Source organism: Mytilus californianus, unplaced genomic scaffold (assembly GCF_021869535.1).
Source record: "Mytilus californianus isolate M0D057914Y unplaced genomic scaffold, xbMytCali1.0.p SCAF_7, whole genome shotgun sequence".
Lineage (NCBI taxonomy): Eukaryota > Metazoa > Mollusca > Bivalvia > Mytilida > Mytilidae > Mytilus > Mytilus californianus.
The window spans coordinates 78,555,051-78,581,006 of NW_026262723.1; the positions used below are offsets into that span (position 1 = coordinate 78,555,051).

At 31.8% G+C, this 25,956-nt stretch overlaps 1 protein-coding gene across 1 annotated transcript in view; it reads right to left on the bottom strand.

Annotated features, from left to right (window-relative positions):
• The window catches only part of LOC127710246 (diacylglycerol kinase epsilon-like), a 65,856-nt gene that overhangs the window by 21,239 nt on the left and 18,661 nt on the right, over positions 1–25,956 (bottom strand). The window contains exons 5-8 of the mRNA XM_052216016.1: positions 23,618–23,675; positions 18,271–18,381; positions 6,833–6,904; positions 2,135–2,265 (exon numbers count right to left, since the gene is read on the bottom strand). Coding sequence (XP_052071976.1) covers positions 2,135–2,265; positions 6,833–6,904; positions 18,271–18,381; positions 23,618–23,675 — 372 coding nt within the window. The remainder of the gene's footprint in view (positions 1–2,134; positions 2,266–6,832; positions 6,905–18,270; positions 18,382–23,617; positions 23,676–25,956) is intronic.

Here is a 25,956-nt window from a genome sequence, read left to right on the forward strand (position 1 = left end):
CCATAACTCGGAAACGTAAAATCTAAAATTTATAAAAAACGAAAGGGAGCTCACGTCAATAGATATTAACAATTCACCAAAGTTTTATGCAAATTGGTTAAAGCGTTTTTGAGTTAATGTCCGACATGTTGACGACGGATGGACGGACAGACGGACAACAGTATACCATAATACGTCCCGTAAACGGGCGTATAAAAAATTCAGCAATGTTTCCATTTGTAAAGGGGCATAACTCAAGAAAGGTAAAAGTGATGCCACCAAAATTCAAACTTGATCTTTGTTTTGTGATAATAAGTTTTGTGTACAAGTTTCATAACATTTGGTTGAGGCAAACTAAAGTTTGAGAACAGAAACCAATTTCGGTACTATGGACGTACAGACAGACAAAGGTAAAACTTCATGCCCCCTCCGCTTCGTAGGGGCATAAAAACAAGGCGTCCACTCAAGTTAACAAAAAATAAGCTGAACTCCTGATGTGGTTTTTGGCATAAAAATTTTAGGGATGTACTGGCTAACTAGAAATGCATCACAATTGATTGTTATACATACTATTATTGATTTGACCTACCAGTATTCAGATTTTCTATATCCTGGCCCTCAACACATAAACAGTTAACTGGAATCATTCATATTAATCATTTAAATAGCAGATTTATCTAGTTTACATAAAATTTGCTGTTTTTAGTGGGAAATACATAAAAAAGATAAGATTGTGAAATCGTTTAAAGTCCCAGAGATAATTATTACAATGAAATAAACACATTAAATTAATGTTATTTAAATTAGATGTATTCTTCTCATATTTTTGTGCTGACACCACTCAATACGAGACCACTATATCTAATACAGAAAATGTAGATCACAGTGACCCACTTTTTATATGAATATTAACTATTAAGACAGGTCCACTGAAAAAGGCAACCTAACCAATAACAAAATAAAACATCCCCTGAATACTTCAATACCACCACTACCTTGGGCTAGGTCATAGACTGTCCCCTGAATACTTCAATACCACCAATACCTTGGGCTAGGTCATAGACTGTAACTGCTTCATCTCCAAAACAAATAAAAAGTGCACTTAACATATCTCACAATTATTATTAATACTCTGAATCAAAAGCAGTAAATATAAACTGACAGATTGAATCTGATAACACAAATAGTGCACTTAAAAATATAAACAAAAAATATCAAATTCAATGCTAATAATGTCATTTTCTTGGAGAGAGCTAATTGAATAAGCCAATTTATTTACAAAGATGTTGGGAAGAATACTTCAAGATAAAAATATGCAGTTAAAATTCCCATTTTCTCACCCTAGAATCATGGGAACTAAAAAAACAACAGCTTGCTATAAATAATGACAGATTAAGGCTGATTCTAGTGCTAAATGTTTACAACTTTGATTCTGTTTATCTTAAATTATTTACATTTAAAAGCATTTATATGTTTATTTGACAATCTTTGTTACTGATATTTTCTGTGTCATTCAACATTCTAGATCAGAATTGCCCATACAAAAATTTTGTATACTTAATTGAACCTGAATTTCTTCAACTTTAATTAATAAAACTTCATCTGCAACTTTGCAAAAATTCCTTCAATAAAGAGTTAAGTAATTTTTTTATCACAGATACCCCCGCTCATAGCTTAAAATTGAAATTGAGCTGTATCTCATGGTACAAAACATTTTTTTTAATTCAAAATAATTTGTGTAGTCGAACATTTACTATCATCCCAGTGGTGTAGCTTCCATTGAAGCAAACAGAGGCAGCTCCGTAAAAAAAACTAAAAAAAAAAACTAAAACATTTAAAGAATGTTTTCATTTTGATTAATTCTTATAAAGCTTCTATCTATAATACAGCAGCCACTAGCTTGTCATATATTTCATACACATTGTGAAGAGTTTTAAAAAATATTTTGATTCCTGATTGATCATTAAATTGTTGAAATCCTTTTTTAAAGGGGATTTTTTAACTCCTTTAGGGTCAAAGAAAGTTACTCAGATAAAACCGGCAACCTTGATTTATCCATCACAAAGTCAGACAAAAAATTTAAACACATGATACAGCACATTAGCCAACCCCGATCTTTTTAGAACAGATAATTCTGAAGTCTGTTATTGCTAACCTTGGAACTGCCAATCTGCCATTTTCAGTTTCTGTTCCCCATGGCTGACAGCCTCCTCCCCAGCTAGGAATGTTCAGTATAACAACACCTTCTATATCTGGTAAATGTAATACTCTGCCATCTAACTCCAACTAAAAACAAAAATAAATAAGGTATAATTCTGTGCTAAATTTCTTCATAATCAGCAGTTAAAGAAAACACTGCCATCTTTGTTTAAAACATTTTTTTTACCAGTTAATATACTGCTGCTGTGAAAAAAAAACAAGAAACTGTAACATTGTACAAAATCTTGTTAAATTAATTCACAAATGCTTAAAGAAAAGTAATATAAACACACCCCTCAACCACAAATATTTTTAACAAGTCTGCCTATTGCTTATTATCTACTCAAAGGCTAAATATATGGGTGAAATTTGTGCTCTATGTTAATTATTGCCAAATTGGTCCTGAACCTTTTATATTCTACAACCTGACAGCAAAGGGTTTCCTGAATTGTCAAGGTAACCATTATTGAACTTAACTAGAGGGCATGTACTGTGAAATGAAATTCCCTTTTGTCATCAGTAACAAAATATCAAAATTTTATAAGAACTGGTTCAAAGGTTTATAAGTTATTGCACGAAACAATATAAAAAGCTATTTCAACTGGTTCAAAGGTTTATAAGTTATTGCACGAAACAATATAAAAAGCTATTTCAAATCAATCAAGGACCATAACTCCTGAGCTACAACAATGAAAATTATCAATATCAAACTTCCCTTCCATTTTGTTGTCAGTAACAACATATGTAAACTTTAAAATGCATTGGTTGAACAGTTCGTAGGTTATTAAACAGAAACAACTGGAGCTGACAGCCCATCAACCTGTTGTACAATCCTAAATTAACAAGAGTGCACACGCTGAAATGTCTCGCCTTCTTTACTAACCATTGATTTTATGTTGATAGTCCTAAATATAAAGCTTTACTACAACTTGTACAAGTAACACATACACTTAACATGATCCAAGAAAATGAGGTCAAGGTCAGATTAACCAAACGAGAAATACATGAACACCTTACAATCATTTAATAAACCAAACACAGTTGACCTATTGTTTATAGTTTCTAAGAAACAGTCTTAACCAAGAAAACTTAACATTGACCAATGAACCATGAAAATGAGGTCAAGGTCAGATGAACCATGCCAGACAGGCATGTACACCTTACAATCAATTTATGCATTAAATATCGTTGACCTATTGCTTATAGTATCTAAGAAACAAACTTAACCAAGAAAACTAAACATTGACCAATGAACCATGAAAATGAGGTCAAGGTCAGATGATACCTGCCAGACAGACATATACATACACCTTACAATCCTTCCATACAACAAATATAGTTGATCTATTGCTTATAGTTGAAGAAAAACAGACCAAAACACAAAAACTTAACACTGAGAAATGACCCGTGAAAATGAGGTCAAGGACAAAAAAAACCTGAGAGACTGACATGTACATCATAAAATATTTCCATACACCAAATATGGTTGACCTATTGCATATAGTATTAGAAAAAAAGACCAAAACTCAAAAACTTAACTTTGACCACTGAACCATGAAAATGAGGTCAAGGTCAGATGACACCTTCCAGTTGGACATGTACACCTTACAATCATTCCATATACCAAATATAGTAGACCTACTGTTTATAGTATCTGATATATGGACTTGACCACGAAAACTTAACCTTGTTCACTGATCCATGAAATGAGGTCGCGGTCAAATGAAATTGTCTGACAGGCATGAGGACCTTACAAGATACGCACATTCTAAATATAGTTATCCTTTTACTCATAATAAGAAAGAATTTAACATTACAAAAAATGTTGACTTTTTTTTCAAGTAGTCACTGAACCATGAAAATGAGGTCAAGGACAATGGACATATGACAGACGGAAACTTCGTAACATAAGGCATCTATATAGAAAGTATGAAGCATCCAGGTCTTCTAGCTTCTAAAATATAAAGCTTTTAAGAAGTTAGCTAACGCCGCCGCCGGATCACTATCCCTATGTCGAGCTTTCTGCGACAAAAGTCGCAAGCTCGACAAAAACTAGATTTCCATCAGAAAAACTTGTTAAGAATGGAATATAACTTGCTTGTCTCTTTTGTTATTTGTAATTTGTTTGAAAATTTCATTCCAAAGAAATCTACAAATGATCATTAAGGCCAGGGTATCTTAATTTGTTGGTTTACAGATTTTTCACATGAAAAAGTCAGGTCGGTTGTTCGGAAAAAAAAAAAGATCTTACAAGACATAAATATGTAAAAAATAAATATATATTTCAGCTTACTAACAACATTAATGTTGTGCTATTTTGTCATCATTTCTTAAAATTAGTTCCAAATATTATTGCTCAGCTGTTTTATACATACAATGCATGCCATCGTCATATAATTTTTAAAAAGCAGGGTATGTCCACAGACAAACATGAAATTAAATCGTCATTTCACGAACAAAAAAAAACAGCTCCACGTTGTTTTCTATCTACTTTCAGGAAACATGGCAAATAATGAGCTTCAAGCACTAAAACATGTGAAATAAAAATTGCAAATATGTCGAACCTAAATAAGACTTTACGATCTGTATCAAAAACGAAGTAGACTCGTCCACTAGAAAGAAGAGGATATCAGTTTCATCATTTGTCATGCATTCCCGTTTTTTATATCCAGATGGACAAATTTTTTTTTTCAATCTATGAAACAAGAAAATTCCAATTTGTTTGTGAATATCTTACTCTTAATTTGATGTCTTTCACGTTTGGACGGGTCCATTTCATCTATGAGATTATAAATCTTAAGGAATTATGACAAAAAATGAAAACAAACTTATTGTAATGGGTTTTTAGCATAGGTTTTGTTCCGCAAACTTATTTGCGTAAACATTTCAAGGTCAGTTATGATTGTTTATTTTTAGATAAGTAATTTTAGATTTTTATTTTTTTACAACACAATATGTAATCATTGCTGTTAATGTTAAATGCATTTAAAAATGCTACTAAGCAGATATTTTTATTTATATTTCAGGGATAATGTATTTGTTAGGGTCGGCGGGAATAAAAATGCATGAAATGTCAATTATTCTGCAAATCGAAAAAACAGGGTCAGCGGATCCGTAAACCAACAAATTATAAAACCCTGGCCTAAACTGTTGACAAAGAGATATGTTTTACTTATTTTAAATTTTGATAGTATATTGCAAATGTTGAAATCAAAATGACAAAATTTAAACATGTAAACTATGCAAAAAAGTCAATGAACCGTGACTGAAGGTGCAGGGCCACATAACCTCAATGGAAATGAGAAGTGCCAATGCTTATACACTGTAAAACTGTATACCAAATACCATTGACTTATAATAAATTGTTCCCTTTAAACTAACCTAAACACAAACTTTGACTTGTAAGCTATGTAAAAGTTTTAAAGTCTATAAACTCTGATGAGGGACAGGGCCATATAATCTCCATGGAAAGGAGACTTGCAAATGCTAATACAACTGCATACCAACTATCGTTAACATTACGGGTAGTGGTTCATCTCAAACTGATCTAATCACAAACTTTAGAATGAAAATTATGCAAAACATTCAAAGTCAATAGACCATGACAGAAGGGGCAGAGCCAAATAATCTCCATTGAAATGAGATATGCCAATGCTTATACATCTGCATACCAAATATCCTTGACTTTCAGCTAGTGGCTCCCCCAGTTACAGAGCTAACCACAAACTAATACATGTTAACTAAGAGAAAGTTTCAAAGTCAATAGAAAAGGACTGAGGTGACAGGGGCAAAAGAACTCCTTGGAAAAGAGATGCTCCAATGCTAATACAACTGCATACCAAATAATCATTGACCTACCACTATTGATACCCTATAAACCAACCTATTAACAAACCATAACATTGTTGATGCTGCCACCAAAAACAGAATACCTAATATAAGTCTCGCTTTTTCAACTGCGTCCAGGGGAGGAAAAAATTATCTCAATTTTACAGCATGTTTGTGTTTCTGTCCATCTTAAATTAGGTTTATGAAGTTGCAATAAGGGAATTTTAAGTGAAACTCTTCATTCTGTTTATTGGAAAAAATTCTGCAAAAAGGGTAAGATCAGAAGAAGATGTTTCCTCAATCAAATTTCTGAACGATGAGGTCTTGAAATATAGAATAATATGAGAAAATGAGTCAAACTATGTATGTTTCATTCTCATCTTGATATGTGAATGAGATCTTTTGTTCCTGTTCTGCCTACTGATCTGTTTGGCATTGTGTGTGATGCCTGTTATTTTATCATCACAGGGACTTCCCATTATATTCAATGCTGTACTAAACAAGAAATCCATTTTCATTGTAAAAATAATTCTACAGAACATATGATGTTTTTAAGTGGACTTAAATCACTAGTGTTTTCTATTGGTTTAATTTTTTGCTAATTGTATATAAAAAAAAAGTTATCAACAGAATCCATCTAATCTGAGCAACATTAAAAAGTCTTCTTAGAAAATAAACAAATATATCTGTTTAAAAACATGTGCTTAAAATGGAAAAAAAACACTTGTCTGAAAGAGTTCCCAATTGATGCTGCATTAGTAAACTGGAAATGGTAAAGAGATTAATCCACAATAGTTACACCCAGTTTTATATTATATACACCCACCTTAATTTTCTTGTGAAGGTTACAGCACTCTCTTCCTACCACATCTTTAGTACCAAATGCTAAATAACATAACTGAAATAAAAAACTCTTAAAGTAAACAAGAATGGAAATGAAATGTTGATATTTGTTTGCTTGCTTGTTTGACTTCATTGAGAGATCACTAATGAAATATGAAGGTATTACAAAGTATGCATGGGGACTTCAAAATCTACCAGAAACATCTTGAAACATACTGGATTTTTACCAATATAGCAATACAGCATAATTGTCTAAAACCCCCTAAAACAGAGGAGTTCATATAAAATTGAAATGTCTATAATTTTGAAGTGATTTATTAAATTCTATTCCAAGCTTAAGGCCATTTTTTATGACTTAGTTATAGTTTGTATTTCCTTCATAAGTAACTCTGGGAATATAACAAGGAAATTACTTTTTACTTTGTTAACAGAACCTTTACTGTAGGTCTCATTGGGGTCTAAATGTGACAGGGAAAGTCAAATTATTGTGCATGAAAACGGGAAACAAAGTATGGCGGGACACTTGAAATTACAAGCGTTATAATTACAATGATAAGCGGGATACAGGAATCTGACAAAACAATTAGTGATTTCCAGGATCAGACCCCCTTTACTCCCCTTATGCTATCTAGCATGCCTAACATTTTCAACCTCTAATTAATTACTAACACCCAAATTATTTAGCAGATGATTTGTAAATGATGAGATTATTCATCATCTGATCTTTTTTCATATGACCTCTAAATGATGCTGTTAAAATGTTTTTATCTTTTAAAATTATTGTCAGAGCCAATTACCTCTATGTTGCTTGATGATTTATTGATTGTTTATGGCTGAATGTCCAGTGGCAAATATGTCACAGAACTAGTTGTCAATATAAGGATAAATCATTTGGTAGGGTCTAAAAGGACTGGTCAAGGTGAAAGTTTTGATGTGTCATTAAAACTAGAGGCTCTAAAGAGCCTGTGTCGCTCACCTTGGTCTATGTGTATATTAAACAAAGGACACAGATGGATTCATGACAAAATTATGTTTTGGTGATGGTGATGTGTTTGTAGATCTTACTTTACTGAACAATTTTGCTCCTTACTATTATCTCTATCTATAATGAACTTGGCCGGTAGTTACAGTGGAAAATACTTTGTAAAAATTTACAAAAATTTACAAAATTTATGAAAATTGTAAAAAAATTGACTATAAAGGGCAATAACTCCTTAAGGGGTCAATTGACAATTTTGGTCCTGTTGCCTTATTTGTAGATCTAACTTTGCTGTACATTATTGCTGTTTACAGTTTATCTCTATCTATAATAATATTCAAGATAATAACCAAAAGCTGCAAAATTTTCTTAAAATTACCCAATTCAGGGGCAGCAACCCAACAACGTGTTGCCTGATTGGTCTGAAAATTTCAGGGCAGATAGATCTTGACCTAATGAACAATTTTAATCTCATCAGATTTGGTCTAAATGCTTTAGTTTCAGAGATACGAGCCAAAAACTGCATTTTACCGTATGTACTATTTTTTTGCCATGTTGGCCATCTTGGTTCGTGGGCGGGGTCATGGGACACATTATTTAAACTAGATACCCTAATGATGATTGTGGACAAGTTTGGTTAAATTTGTCTTAGTAGTTTCAGAGGAGAAGATTTTTGTAAAAAATTACAATAATTTACGAAAAATGGTTAAAAATTGACTATAAAGGGCAATAACTCCTTGAGGGGTCAACTGACCATTTTGGTCATGTTGACTTATTTGTAGATCTTACTTTGCTGTACATTATTGCTGTTTACAGTTTATCTCTATCTATAATAATATTCAAGATAATAACCAAAAACAGCAAAATTTCCTTAAAATTACCAATTCAGGGGCAGCAACCCAACAACAGGTTGCCTGATTGGTCTGAAAATTTCAAGGCAGATAGATCTTGACCTAATGAACAATTTTATCCTCATCAGATTTGCTCTAAATGCTTTGATTTGAGAGATATGAGCCAAAAACTGCATTTTACCCTATGTACTATTTTTTAGCCATGTCGGCCATCTTGGTTCGCGGGCGGGGTCACCGGACACATTTTTAAAACTAAATACCCTAATGATGATTGTGGACAAGTTTGGTTAAATTTGTCTCAGTAGTTTCAGAGGAGAAGATTTTTGTAAAAGATTACAAAAATTTACGAAAAAATGGTTAAAAATTGACTATAAAGGGCAATAACTCCTTAAGGGGTCAACTGACCATTTTGGTCAAGTTGACTTATTTGTAGATCTTACTTTGCTGAACATTATTGCTGTTTACAGTTTATCTCTATCTATAATAATATTCAAGATAATAACCAAAAACGGCAAAATTTCCTTTAAATTACCAATTCAGGGGCAGCAACCCAACAACGGGTTGTCCGATTCATCTGAAAATTTCTGGGCAGATAGATCTTGACCTGATAAACAATTTTACCCCATGTCAGATTTGCTCTAAATGCTTTGGTTTCAGAGATATAAGCCAAAATCTACATTTTACCCCTATGTTCTATTTTTAGCCATGGCGGCCATCTTGGTTGGTTGACCAGATCACCGGACACATTTTTTAAACTAGATACCCAAATGATGATTGTGACAAAGTTTGGTTAAATTTGACCCAGTAGTTTCAGAGGAGAAGATTTTTGTAAAAGTTAACAGACGACGCCGGACGACGACGACGGACGCAAAGTGATGAGAAAAGCTCACTTGGCCCTTCGGGCCAGGTGAGCTAAAAAAGGAATAATACATCGTTGCAAATGCATTCTGGGTAATATTTTCAAAGGCTTACACCAAAATGTCATGATTGGTTAAAAAAAGTCCTTAACAATGGAAATTCAACCAATGACGTGACGATACTTTCATTTTGGATTGATTGATTGATTGATTGGTGATTGTTTTAAGCCACATTTTGGGGGTGGGTACCAACAATTTAATTTACCCATAGTTCTTTAGATTATGAAATGGCCAATTGAGTAGGTTGAACATTTTGAAGGAGAAATATGCCTTTAACTATGTTAAGTACTGGAATTAATATATATATATAAACACTTTGAGAAAATGGATCATTCCAATCAAAGAAATAGGCCATCTTTTTATAATTTTTTTTCCTAACCTCAGGATGCCGTCTAAAATTACATGATGGTTTTCAATAGCAACTTCTGCATTTGTAAAATTTCCTATCAGTATGAACATTAATTATTCTGTACCATACTGCATGGTGTCAGATCTTACTCAAGATAAAGTGTTGATATGTAGGTAACATATATATCAGGTGACTGTAATGCTTTAACACTTCATGCAAAAACTTTAGTAATGTTAAATCTCAGTGATCATGCTGTGTTAGACTATGGGGATAATACATAGTTTTGTAATTAAGCATGATATATAGGGTGTTATTGATAATAAAACACAGGCTGTCTGACAATTACTTTACAATTTGCCTTAGGTATACCAGTGTCTAAAAGACAGGTCAGGTTTCTAAAAACTGTAATTGTTTTAGCAGTTATGAATATTTGAAGGGTTTGGTTTAAATAAAAATTTGCATATTATAAATTTTGTTTTACTTTAATCATAATGGGTATTCAAAAATAATTTGCTGTATGTATTTTTATCAAAAATTTCAAAGTCCTATTTGTTTGTTGTTATTTTATGCCCTTCTAGTTTTCATGCTCTCTTTTTGAAGTGTTTAAATTTTTGGAGTTGCAAACTGTTAGTCACAAGGTTGCATGTACGTAAGATGAGAAAACATGTTTTGCACACATGAAAATCATAATTTTTTTCATTTATTACTATTCAAAATGGACCTTCTGCAATGTTATATAATTCTAATTAATTCCAAAGGAATAGGTTCAATAAGGCCTTAAAATGGCCCCTATTTCTAGCTACAATTTCAAATTAGGATTTATTTACCAATATCACAATGAATCATACTAGATAGGAAATATGTCCTGTTATTGAAAATGTATGTACTTGCATCCTATTCATGACATCACATATAGCACTCATTTTGATTTTCCATGAAAAATTAACAAAAACAGGTATTTTAATTTCCATTGATTTTTTAGGACAGGAAACATTAGCGCATGCGCATGTGTAGACAAAAAAGATCTTTTAAAATAATGTTAGTTATAACATTTTACATATCTGACTTGAATATTTAGTTTGATGACGCCTGCATTCTATGTTTCCTGGGCCTAATTTTGGTTGAGATATTGACAATTTTGTCAAATTTTGCAAAAATCAATTTTTTGGGTCTATTTGGGATGTGAAAATCAACAATTTAAAATATTTCCATTTGACTTTCTTACATGCCTTTTCATCATCTTAAAACATTTCTTATCTTGAAACTTTCAACTTAACAAGCATTCTGTGAGTATTGCATGGCAATACATAGTCCCCTGTACCGGTTAAAAATTCATTGCATTGGAACAAAATTCTAACTTGATCTATAACTTGTCATGGTGTAAACTATATAACAAATATCAAGTCAATATCTTCAAGCACGATGAAAAAAAGTGTTGAAAACTGATTATTTCAGTGAATTTTCTAATCTTCAAGCATGAAGAAAAAAAGTGTGGAAAACTGATTTGCCGGACTGACAGACAGACAGACAGACGGACAGAGTGCAAACTTAAAGTCCCCTTCAACTTCGTCGGTATTGGACTAATAATTGAGGCCAAATATGGCCCTTACAGAACTCACTCCTTTATTCAATTTCCAGAATTAAATGCTAAACATTTCTATTTTTGATTGATTCCTTTTCATTGGTTATAAACAATAATCATGAAATGATATTAAAATTGAATAAACTGCCATTATATAACAGAAAATTGTGAAGTTTTAGATTATACATACATTGAAATAATATAGAGTACAACTGTTGCCCCAAAAATATTTGAACAGATCAAAAAGGTTATTTTGTGTTTATCTACATGCATTCAAAACACTATTTTGTGTGATGTTAGTACTTTTATGTTTATTTAGCCACAATAATGCAGAAACTTAAGTCTCGTTAAGACATCAAAATAATACATCACAGTCATTCTGTGCCTTTAAGCCTAAACCAATGATTACTTTTCTGTAAAGCTTTTAATTTGAACTTGAAAAATATTTTGCTTAAAAAATGGGTCTAGCTTGAAGAGACCAATAAAATGGGTGTAACCATATAAAATAGTAGAACTGGTAAATTCTTCCAACTATAATATCAAAAGACTTAGTTGCTCTGCCAAAAAACTGCCAGGAAAAATATTTGTAAAATTGCAATTATAGGGCAATAAGATTACTGACAAAAATAGATAAAAACCATCATTTAACACAATAACTCCTATAGGGAGTCAACTAATGACTTTGGCAATGTTGACCTATTTGAAGAAAATGTCTTGCTGTATACAGTTTCTATCTATTATTGTTTTAAATATAATTTAAAAAAAAATAGGGAAAAAAATAGTCATAGAAGGGCAATACGTGTAACTCCTTTAAGGTAATTTTTGGACAATTTGGGTAAAAATGGACAAAATGTAGATCTTCACATTCTGAAAATTTTCTACCTGCAAAGTTTTCCTGATATGTAATGGTTTTCAAGATATTATTGATAACTTGCATTTTTCTCACATGTTCTATTATTAGCATTGATAGACATGTTGTTAACAGGTGTAATCATCTGGAATCATTAAACTAGATACCCCAAGATGGCCAAGTTTGTTTCTAAATGGCCAAATTATTTCAGAGGAGAGGATTTTTGTAAAAGTTAATGGATAACAAACTATATACACTATAATGAAAGAAAAATGCTAAATGCATTTCTACACAGAATGAAAATACAAATAAAGCATGGATGTTTTATTTGAAAGTGGGTTATTTTTTTTATCTTGTTTTATCTCAGTAATGAAAAGTAAGAATTAAATGAAATGCATATTAAAAAGAGTAGGATCTTTATGAGGTATTATAACATAGCCATTATTAAGCCCTGTGATCATAGCAATTTAAAAATTTTGTCAATATAGAATAAGGAGAGATGTTATGATTGCCATAATTGTGGTAAGTTTGGAGGCCACAGACAAAGGGCTTGGTAATTCTCCTTCCTTTAGTTTAAAGTGGAAGTGTCAAATCATGACTTTTGGCAGTTTGTAATTTCAAACATTTTAAAGTCCAGTTTAAATCATTACATAAGAGAGAAAATATTTCTAAAGTAACTATAGTAATCAGACTCTTTTTTTGGACCTTGTATCCATACTGGACTTTTCCGTCATGTGGTCTAGGTCTATTCTCATTGGCAATCATACCACATCTTCTTTTTTTTATTACAACCAAGGTAACAACTCTTTGTTTCTTTGAAGAACAGAGTTCCAATGTCCCCATGTGTTGCACATATTTTATCTGTCCAAGCTGTCCAAGGTCAATAACTAAAAAAAACTTTTTTGTTTTTTTAAATTATCTTAGCGAGTTGAAGACTTGAGAGCAATTTCTGATATATTCAATATTTCAAAGGGGCATAACTCATTAAAAATATTTTATCAGCAATTATTTTCGAAATTGTCCATGACATTGCTGATATTAACCTTTGATATGAATTTGATAAAAATCTGGCAAAAATTGTACATGTGAGAGGGCTTACAATGCAGATTTCCATATAATTAATATTTCTATGGACATAACTCTTTTTAAAATAATTGATCAGCACTGATTTTTGAACTCCTTCGAGACATCGCTGATATAAACTACAATTATTGTTTCCAAGGGGCATTATCTTTTAATAAAATGCTCCGCAGGGCGCAGCTTGATACGACCGCAGAGGTCGAACCCTGAACAGTTGGGGCAAGTATGGACACAACATTCAAGCTTGATACAGCTTTGCATTTGGATTGTGATTAAATATTTGACACAGCATAGGTTTCTAACACAGAATGAATGTGGTCTAAGAACTTAAAAATTTTAAATTGGACATTCACCTATTATGGTCCAATATCCAAAATCTAAATACATGGTTAGATTCAGCATATCAAAGAACCCCAAGAATTCAATTTTTGATGAAATCAAACAAAGTTTAATTTTGGACCCTTTTGACCTCAATGTGGACAAAGTTGATAACGGGGCCCAAAAATCAAAAATCTAAATACATGGTTAGATTCAGCATATAAAAGAACCCCATATATTCAATTTTTGTTGAAATCAAACAAAGTTTAATTTTGGACCCAGATTTGGACCAACTTGAAAACTGGGCCCATAATCAAAAATCTAAATACATGTTTAGATTCAGCATATCAAAGAACCCTAAGAATTCAATTTTTGTTAAAATCAAACTAAGTTTAATTTTGGACCCTTTGGACCTTAATGTAGACCAATTTGAAAACGGAACCAAAAATTAAGAATCTAAATACACGGTTAGATTCGGCATATCAAAGAACCCCAATAATTCAATTTTTGATGAAATCAAACAAAGTTTAATTTTGGACCCTTTGGACCTCAATGTGGACCAATTTAAAAACGGGGCCCAAAATCCAAAAACTAAATACACGGTTAGATTCAGCATATTAAAGAACCCCAAGAATTCAAGAATAAAACCCCATTGAAATTGGTCAAGAAATAAGCAATTTATACGAAGTATCTTCTTTTGCACAATACTGTGCAATTAAATATTTCTTGCTATTGCGCAATACTGTACAATTGACAATTTCTTGCTATTGCGCAATATTGTGCTAATGGATATTTCTTGCTATTGCGCAATACTGTGCAATTGAAGATTTCTTGCTATTGCGCAAAACTGTGCAATTGAAGATTTCTTGCTATAGTGCAATACTGTGCAATTGAAAATTTCTTGCTATTGCACAATACTTATTATATAATAATTTACACATCCTGTTTGGTGTGTATCTCCTACCATATCATTATTATTTGCTTTTAAATATAAATCAGAAATAACCAACTTAAAATGGAAAATTTTAAAAGAAAAAAAAGGAAAAAACTCCCCCCCCCCCCCCAAATTTTTTGAACCCCCTTATGATTCATCACCCCCAAACTCAATTCCAGCCTTCCCTTTGTGGTATGGTACCTTGCAGTACAATTTCAGAGAGATCCATACACTTGGACACAAGTTATTGTCTGGAAACTAGAAAAATGTCTTTTTGGCCCTTTTTTGGCCCCAATTCCTAAACATTTCGGCAATTACCCCCAAACGCAATTCCAGCTTTCCCTTTGTGATATGGAACCTTGTAGTACAATTTCAGAAAGATCCATACACTTACACACAAGTTATTGTCATGAAACTAGAAAAATGCTTGTTTTTTGCCCCTTTTTTGGCCCCTAATTCCTAAAATTTTGAGGCAATTACCCCCAAAATCAATCCCAGCATTCCTTTTGTGATATGGAACCTTGTGGTACAATGTCAGAGAGATCCATACACTAACACACAAGTTATGTCTGGAAGTTACAAAAATGCTTATTTTTGGCCCCTTTTTCCTTTACTGTTGGCACCATAACCCCCAAAATCAATCCCAACCTTCCTTTTGTGGTATTGAACCTTGTGGTAAAATTTCATAGAGATCCATTCACTTAAACTAAAGTTAGAGTGCGAAAACCAATGTGTCTTCGGACGACGACGACGCCAACGTCATACCAATATACGACCACAAAAATTTTTTGGCAGCCGTATAAAAATAGTTCAATGGCACTGATTTTCGAAGTTTTAAAATTTGACAAAGGACTCAAAGTTAGTTCTGACTGACCGAGTAATAAAAAACAGACAACCTGAATCCTACATACTCCAAAATTCTGATTATAAAAATATACACTTTTTCATAACAATAGTAAGAAGTATACCACTGTAATTTAGCACATCAAGAGGGAGAAAATACACTGTTTTTGGTAAACGTACAAAGGGAGGCAACTATGAATTTAATGAGCTATTATATAAGCTAGGTCTTTGAAAAGGCCAATATAGAGTTTCAAATTTTCTGTCCAAATCACTAATGCCAACACTAAGAAATATTTGTAATCCTTGCCTGCAAATTTTCATTGATTTCATGTTCAAAAGAAACCATGAAATTTTGATACACAAGTACCTAACATTATTCATATTTTGAACTGATTTATGTAAAAAGTCTGAAACTGTGAATTCATCTCCCAAATTACCTTCTGAAATGATCAAGTAACTATCAGAAAAAATTTTTGCTGTAAAAAGTAAATCTCAATTGTTTTTTGACAACATCCAGTATTTGAATAATATTAAGCATAGTTAATACAGCAAAAAGAGATGAAATAAGTGCTAACCACCTATTTGTCTGACATGAAGCAAAAATTACAGACTACATAAATCCAATGTTCTATTACTATGACTGTAATTGTATACTGAATAGCAGAATATTGCAGCATTATTTTGAAAGGCCAATATGTGATGCATATTATACTGCTTACAGTATTAACAACATTAAACTTAACTGTATTCCACAAGTTAGGAACAAATCATTTTTACTTCTGCAGCAACACATCTCTTTCTTTTGCCTTATTACTTTATGCAAGAAAACTTTCAATTGTATTCTTTAAATATCATTTCCAATTTTCTAGATGAATGTTTTGGACAAAATAAATCTTGATCAATTAAAAATAAAGGGACATAACTGAAGAATGGTAAAAGTGATGCTACCCAAATTTGAACTTGATCTGATTTTGTGGTAATAAGCATTGTGTGTAAGTCTCATAACATTTGGTTGAGGCTAACTTAAGTAGAGAACAGAAACTAAAAATTCAGCAATTTTTCTATTTGTAAACACGCATAACTCTAGAACGGTTGCGTATAAGTTTTATAACATTTGGTTGAGACAAACTAAAGTTAGAGAACGGAAACTAAAAATTCAGCAATTTTTATGTTTATAAAGGGACATAACTCTAGAATGGTAACAGTGTTCTCACCAAATTTTGTACTTAATCTGTATTATGTAGTAATAAGCATTGTGAATAAGTTTCATAACATTTGGTTGAGGCAAACTAAAGTTCGAAAACGGAAACAAAAAATTTGTACTTGATCTTAGTTTTGTGGTAATGAATATTGTGTATAGGTTTCATAATGTTTGGTTGGGGCAAACTTAAGTTACAGAATGGAAACTAAAAATTTTGCAATCTTTCGATTTATAAAGGGGCATAACTCAATAATGGTTAAAGTGACACTACCCAAATTCAACTTGATCTGTGTTTTATCAGTGGAAGTAAAAATTAAACATTGCATTGTATAAAGCATTGATTGTAGTTGATTCAACTATAATCATGGACAAAGGAAGATAACTCCAATTTTAAAAATAAATTGATATTTAGAAGAAAATAAAAATTTTGCAATTTTTCCATTTATAAAGGGGCATAACTCTAGAACAGTAAAAGTGACGCCACAAAAATTCAAACTTGATCTGTGTTTTAGTAAAAATTTTGCATTTTTTCCATTTATAAAGGGCATAACTCGAGAATGGTTAAAGTGACCCCACCAAAATTCAAACTTGATCTTTATTTTGTGGTAATAAGCATTGTGTATATGTTTCATAAAATTTGGTTGAGGCAAACTTAAGTTAGAGAACAGAAACTAAAAATTTTGCAATTTTTCCATTTACATAGGGCATAACTTTAGAACAGTTAAAGTGAAGACACCAAAATTCAAACTTGATCTGTGTTTTGTGGTTATAAGCATTGTGTATAAGTTTCATAACATTTGGTTGAGGCAAACTTAAGTAAGAGAACGGAAACTAAAACTTTTGTAATTTTTCCATTTATATAAAGGGGCATAACTCTAGAACGGTTAGAGTGACGCTATCAAAATTCAAACCTGATCTGTATTTGGTGGTAATAAGCATTGTGTATAAGTTTCATATAATTTGTTTGAGGCAAACTTAAGTTAGAGAACGGAAACTAAAAATTTTGAATTTTTTCCATTTATAAAGGGGCATAACTCTAGAACTGTTAAAGTGATCGCCACCAAAATTCAAACTTGATCTGTGTTTTGTGGTAATTAGCATTGTGTATAAGTTTCATAACATTTGGTTGAGGCAAACTTAAGTTAGAGAACGGAAACCAATTTTGGGACGTACGTACGGACGGACAAGGTAAAAACTTAATGCCCCCTCCGCTACGGCGGGGGCATAAAAATAAATGTATATGTTAGAAAGTCACCGAAAATGATTGTGTGCATTTGTCTCTTTCTTTGCAATGATTACAGATAAAGCTTAATCATTCAATATGTACTCACTGTAGTAACGTCATCTCAGACTCGTCTGTTTATTCTGAAGCTACTGCGGTACAAATAATCATGTGCACATTTGTTTTTCTAGTTTATAAATAAGCCTATGGGAGGTACTTATGTATGAATGAAAGTTTGGTTGCCTAAACACAATATACCCTAGCTATCACTCATGTTGTATAATAAATCACGTACCTTATTAATGAGTCGGTGTGTAAATAGCCATGGTCTACTTTCTCTTTGTTTATGAAAGTTCAGAGTTACAAGAGCATCCACTCCTACTGATGCATAATTGTTCATTATCATCTGGAAGAGAAATAAAATCCTTGAAAAGAAGGAGGTGGGCACTATTTGGCATAAACATTGAAGTATTACAAAATCAGGTGATTTATGCTTAAATATAATTGATGAGAATGTAAAGTTTAAACTGTACCATACTATCTTTTACCATATCAAGTACATACATAGATATTTTATGTTCGAATGATTCTACAGAAATAGAATATTTCCTTATATATTTGTGAGTAAGGCATATTGAGCACATGCAAGTGCCACATAAATAATGACATGAAAGGTGTTTTTGATTTTAACTAGACATCATTGAGATGGGAGCCATCTCTGTGGGCCCCTCTGTAAATAATGTGTGGTAAAAATTGTGTACAGGTAAGCTGATATGAAGCACTTTTTTAAGTTATTACAAAGTCTCGTTATGTGCTGAGAGTGATTTTATTCTATGTTTTTTAGTTAAAGTGTTATATTTGGCAATTTAATTAACCTGATAAATATCCTGAACTTACTTTCATAGTATAATAGTGATATGACTGCATGGTGTGAATTCATTGTTGACCACTAGGTGTCTTCTGGATATGTGGGTTGATGTATAAACTTTGAAATCATAACGGTTATCAAGGTATAGAGCAGACATGATCTGTACCATAGGACATGGGGTTGTCAACTGAAACCAAAGTTTTTTACCTTGACCTTTGACCTAGGAAGTTATACATACATTATGACACACCCTCTGGTGTTGGTTAACATACATGTCAAGTATAAACTTTGAAATCATAATGGTTCTCAAGATTTAGAGCGGACAGGATCTTTACCATAGGACATGGGGTTGTCATCTGAAAACGAGGTTTTTGACCTTAACTTTGACCTAGGAAGCAAGGCTTCCAAAACGGTCATATATTCCGGACAATTGTATAATGTCCAGCAAAAGTCCGGCTGGGCAAAGCATGAAACGGTCATCTACTTTTTAGTTGTCAAGGCTTTCTTAAGAGACGGTCATTTTAACATAATTCGCGATCTTTTTGACCCAACCTTTTGCCTTTAACAGCCACACATTTCCAGTCATAAAAGTGACATGATGATTAATTACTATCAAAACAACCCCTACTTCAATACTTTCTAATTTTAATCAAGGCTAATTAGTTGTTGGACAGCTGAAATCTACCTGTTCAGGTGACAGGTAAACTATTTCCAGTACCGGACATCGTATAAATTGATCGGTCTATTCAAAGTTAATTTCTTACATTTCAGCGGTTTCTATCTAATTGATTTAGTCCAAAAGATTGAAATTATAAGAAATACGTTTATAAACATGATTTGATGAAAAATTTAAAAAGGTTTTAAATGAAAAATGGTAAGAACTATGTTGTATGAACTTTAACCCATTTCTCTGACGTCAGTCTATTGTTCTGACTGTAGATTATTTTTCAAGAATCCACTGACCATAGTATTAACTTAAGAGAACTTATATTATAACTTTCACCTTTTAACTTACGATCTTTTATCCTCTCAAAAACGAGTGGCATGTGTAGGATTCGAACCCGCGCGTATTTTCTTCGTAATCAATACAGTCTTCAGTCTATGCATGATACCACTAGACCACGATGGCTGACATAAATCATTATATAAATAGTACTCTTAAAGCGCTTACTTGTCAAAACATGTCATTTAACTGTATTTCTGTCTCATTGTAATCTAATGAAATATATATATCTTGGTTTGTTCATGTTTATTGAATTTGTTTTATTTTGGGTGTTATTTTTTTTTAAGAAATGGGTTAAAACTACTTCTTTGACAATAAAAACAGAAACAAAATCATCGCCATTATATGAAAATGAAATATATGATACTTCTACATGTTCTAGGATTAAAACAATATTTTGGTCCAGAAAAAAAAATTACAATGAAAAAAATTCATTCCGGGTACAAGGTTCGAACTTTGCACTGTTAATATCACCGTTATGACATTCGTTATAAACGACTAGACGATCACGGCTATGAACAGCTTGATGGTAAGTTTATGAAATCAACATAATTATTCATTGTACATCCGTAGCAAGAGCAATTCTGATTCAGAATGCGTACCACAGATAAAACTATTTTACTGACCGGTGAACGATATATGCCAAATGTAATAACGCTAAAATAATCTTAACTTAAATGAAACGGAAACAGTTTAAACAAAATTTAAATATAATTGTTCAATTTAAATCGTAAGCACATAATTTTAATACTTTAAACAGCAATATGAATTATGAAATGGCAGATTTATGGCATATACGCTAATAATATTTAATTGACTAAGAACGACATAATGGTGTTACAATTTCATTATACCAAATCACGTTGCTAAATATTATATATATAAATTTTGAAGATTCTAAATTTTGGTAATTAAAATTTTTTAACTTTTCAAAACAAGATAAATAAATTCTGTATATCAATATATGTCTTTTTGAATAAATTAAATATACCAAAATCTATTTAATTTAAATAATTTGTAATGATTAAAGATTAAATGAAATATGTATATACAAAAATAAAATCTGGTATTAAAAAGGGGAGCTAACACCCCATTTAAGTTATATTAAACTTATGTTAACTTGTCAAATGTCTAAATATAGATGCGAACCGTGTGGATATATTCATTTCCAGCTATTATAGAATAAAAAAGACAAAATACCAAACTTTTTTTATGAAATATTGTTGATTCATTGTCAAAACGTAAAACAGACAGTCGTTTTACTAGAAATGGGTTAAGCTAGAGAATTGATAAGAAGTAGTGGATTCGGAAACGATAATCAACTTGCGACTAAAGTCGCTCGTTGATTATCGTTTACGAATCCACTACTTCTTATCAATTCTCTACTACAGAACACATGTGCGCATGTGCGCAGTAGGAAAATTTAATATTATGCATCCTTCATTTCTTAAAAAATGATAAAAATTATCATTGATACCTGTATCTAACGTTCATTTCAAGTATTTTGTTGAAGAAATAACGTGGAAAGAGCTTCTTCATTCAGTCGTGCTTTGTAAACGTACACGGATTTTACGTATCCGTTTCTGGTCCATGTTTTACCATTGTCAGGTCAACATCCGGTATTATGAAAACGTGATTTTTAAAACGAAAGTAAAGTTTTTGACAACGTAATTTTGCACAAATAAAGAGTCTAAGGCAGTTATGAGCACGCTGATGTGCACACTTCGAATTATGCACTGCCAATTTAACAGTTTACGTCCGAACATCAAATTCACATCAAAGTAAAGTTTAATATCGTTTTTTTTTAATCTAATGTCAATCATTGGGATGGCCATCTGATTACCATAATTGCCTTTTGTGACTTAGTCTTAAGGGATTAAAATCGGGATAAGATATAAAATGTCCGGCAGGCTCAAATATTTTTTGGAAGCCCTGCTAGGAAGTTGTACAAACATTATGACACACCCTCTGGTGTTGGTTAATATACATGTCAAGCATAAAGTATGAAATTATAACGGTTCTCTAGATATAGAGAGGACACAATTTGTTACAGACGGACGGACAGACTGATCACTATAGGGCAACCCACCACTAGGCGGGGCCCTAATAAACATTGAGGTAGATTATTTAGTTAGTTCTTGCATTTGCTCTATATTTGTGAGTCAATAAACTATCTGAAAATTGACAAATATCTATATGTTTTTCACAAAAACCTGTAGAAGGAAAATTTACATGATGTCACAACTTTTCATTCATGATGCCATTATTCGTTGACAACCTGTTTTCAATTTTGTAAATATCAACTTTAAAACAGACATAAATAAAAATTGAAAATTCAAATTTCAGAGAAAATTTCGGCTAAATTTATAATTGGCTCATATACGAATTTATACTTATTTTACCAAATATTTGTTTTTTCCTCAATCAACCTGCAGATATGACACATCCAAACTATGTCTTAATTATGATCATCAACAAAAAACTAAAACAGAATGTACCCAATGGGTATTGAAGATTCTGATAGTTCACTGATATTCTAACATACATAGAGAAAATTAAGCATGCCTTCCATCAGTCGGTCAGTAAGTTTCTCAATAAATCCCCATCAACTTATATCAACTAGATAGAAACAAGTGCAAGTGCAGGCATTACGGTTTATACTTTTATATTTTAACAGTTATGGTGCATCTTCTTTGAGATAACTTCCTCTACGTGTACCACTTCATTTTCTCTCTTTATGCCAGTTTATTTATCAAAACTGTTATGCAGACCACACATATAACTTGACCTTTTCATACATTATTTTTTTCCAAGTTATCTAACTTTCATTTTGATGTGCTACGAGGTTGTGTAAATGTTTGTATTGGTCCTATATTTTTCGGTGGCAATGTCAATAATTTAATGACAGTATTTGTTAGATTTCCATGTTGATATAGTGTTCCTAAAGACAATATTACTACTGTTAATTCACAAATTTTTGACCGCATTTATTATTTATTGTGTTTGTTGAACAATGGACAAAAATTCAAAATAAATTATTGCTATATAGAAAATCAGATCATCATTTTATATAAATTTGTACAATTAGGTTTTTAGTATCCTCTTGCTTTGAATATAATTAAAAATATAAAGTAGTTACAGATGGATCTCATTTCAATATTAATGAGGTTTTTTTTTTTCTGTCTAATATTAATGCATCTTCGCTAGCCAAGGGTTACGATCCAGTCCCTTCCTCTCCACCCTTGGCGGATTAAGATAAAATTTCGGATCTACGATGTAATGATTTCCATTGGTTGCAGTTGTAACTGGCTGCATCCAATCAAAAAGAGCCTTTAAGATGATACATGTAAATGTAGAAAATGTAAATAAACAATTTCCACTTGCAGATTGTGCAACAAGTCTTTACCCCCAAAATATGGGACAATATTTAGTTATAATCTTAAAGTTCTTAATCAACTTTATATTGAAGTTTCTGGGTATGTTTCTCGCGCAGATGGAATGCCAATGTTTATTTTCAGTTCCTGCTTCACAAAATTGTAAACACTAGACACAACCCTTTTTACAACTCCCTACTGAAGAGTGTTCAAGTGCTACCATTGGTCAAGAATGATGTAGTTGGAATGGGCATGACTTTTGTCTACCGGTAGATGGCGCAGCTTGTTACCACAAATGTTGGCTTAATCTGCCAAGGGTGAAGAGGAGGGGACTGGATCGAAATCCTTGGCTAGGGAAGATGATATTAATGCTAACATACAATCAAACAGTACTTACAGATTTATTTTTGATGAGAGCTGGATATTTTCTTTTACGTGTAATCTGTACATTCCACCTAAAATATTTACATATGTATTTCAAATTTATTGTGAAAATGATCGATGACTGAAGCATAAGAATAACTACAAATCAATTTTTAAAAATTGCATTATTTACACACTGGTTTATGCTATGTCACTTGAATTTAAAACAGTTTGCACCAAAATCTTTTCCAACTACTAGCAGTCAGGGGTACTACTTGTACACGTAATTTTTATTCACTTGAAGAAGTAATATTAATATACTTATATAAGTAAATTTGTAGGATACTTATACAAGTGAATTTTATTTACTTGTATAGGTAAAAAAAAAAAGGCTTAGTTATGTCCCTTAGACATTCAGAATTTTTACTTATATATATAAGTGAAAAAGTCATCCTATTTTATTTTCTTAAATTCTTAGGATTTCTTTGCTCTAATAGAATTTTAAATTGTCTGCCCTTTGCAGATGTCTTACAAATCATTTAAGTGTAATTTCATGGACAATGAAAATCCCATTTGTCTGTTATCTTCAGAACACTGTTCATTTACAAGCCCCCCAAGGAGCAATTTTTGAAGGCCTTGCGCAAATACTTAAGATCAGTTTCTTTGTTGAATTAATAAGATGAAACATTGAACTCTAATCAAAAATTATGAGCTAACCTGGGAAAAATCATTAAAGGCATGTTTTTACATCTCAAAACTTGGGAATTTTTGTGGGATTGTAAAAAAAATTCACTTATACAAGTGAATTTTTGAGAAAATTAAGGGGAGATCATTCAAACATTATAATTAACTTATATAAGTATATTTTTTTTACTTCTTCAAGTAAATAAAGATTACTTGTACAAGTAGTACCCCTGACTGACTAGTCCGAAGACGAATTTGGATATTTTTCTTATGTGTGTAAACTAAGTTTTGAAAATACTTGCTAGTCCAAATGAAAGTTAACTAGTCTGGGGCATCGGACAAGTGGCTAATGGTGCAGACTATTTAAATGTTTACAAATAAATCTAGGAATATCATCAAAGAATAACAGAATCTCTCTGTGTGAGTGTGATATGCTACAGAAAGAAAACATGTATTAGTTCGTATGACTGAGAAATCAGAAAAGTTTGGCTGGTTTTAGCATGTATCCCATCCTACTTTTGCAGTACATGTATTACATATTATTAACATATTGGTTTTAAAAAAAAACAAATATGTAGGAGTTTCATCCTACCTTTTATGCAAAATTGAAGATTATATTCACTTTGATACTGTAAATTAAGAAATTAATGCATGCAATTATTATTGCGATTTCTGAAGAATGGACAAAAATGTGAGATTAATTATTGCAATTCGAGTAAAAGCTTCATACAAATTTATGTGTCAGATTTCATAATGCAAGTTCTTATTATTGCGATATTCACCCAGTCGCATTATTGTGACAGAGTATATTTTTACATATTTCATTTATTAGTATTTTACATTTTATTACATACCAGATATTATACTTTATTCATTCACTCTGATCATTTGATCTTTTGATTTATAGTTTATTATCTCTTTATACTATAAATTGTATGAAAGTTCTAGTCAGTCATACTTCATTGAGCAAAGTTGTAATTGTATCTACCCGTCCAACTCATTAGTAAATTAATTGTCACACCTTGTTTATCTTTATGGTCAGTTCTTATTGGTCATTCTGGACACACCTCAGATTTTGGAAAAGAAGTAATGGTGGTTAATTCTTGAAAATTGGAGACATACATATTTAATATTTACTTCTTATTTAAACCATATATAGTGATGAAACTTATATAGAGACATTCTATTTAGTGCTCGTTAGTACTCACTGAAGTTTCCATACTTTGGAATCACTGTAGTTATTGGAAATTACATTCTTTATATCTGGTAAGTAGATTTTATGTTCTTTGTGGTGTATGAAAGGCGTATGCAATGCATGCTATACAATTCTGCCCGTTTATAGGTAAGTATACCATAGACCTTAGATATGATAGGAGTAAGATAGTTTATGTATTAATCTGAGAATATATGATTTGAATCTGTAGTTTGGATGTAGAAAGGGAGATTTACGAATGATTTTGAAAGTGACCTTGACCTTTCAGTTATGGATCTATGACGTCACATTGACAATTGCGTTAATATTGCCATATATGGTAATTTTGTGTAATAGCTTGATTTTATTATATCAGTCTTTAATATGTTGTATTTTGTATAAGGGATCATTATTTTCCTGGATCCTAGTATTTACTATTGTGTATTATTTTCAGGACACATAGATTATGATGTTCCTGTAACATACTGGTTGTACTG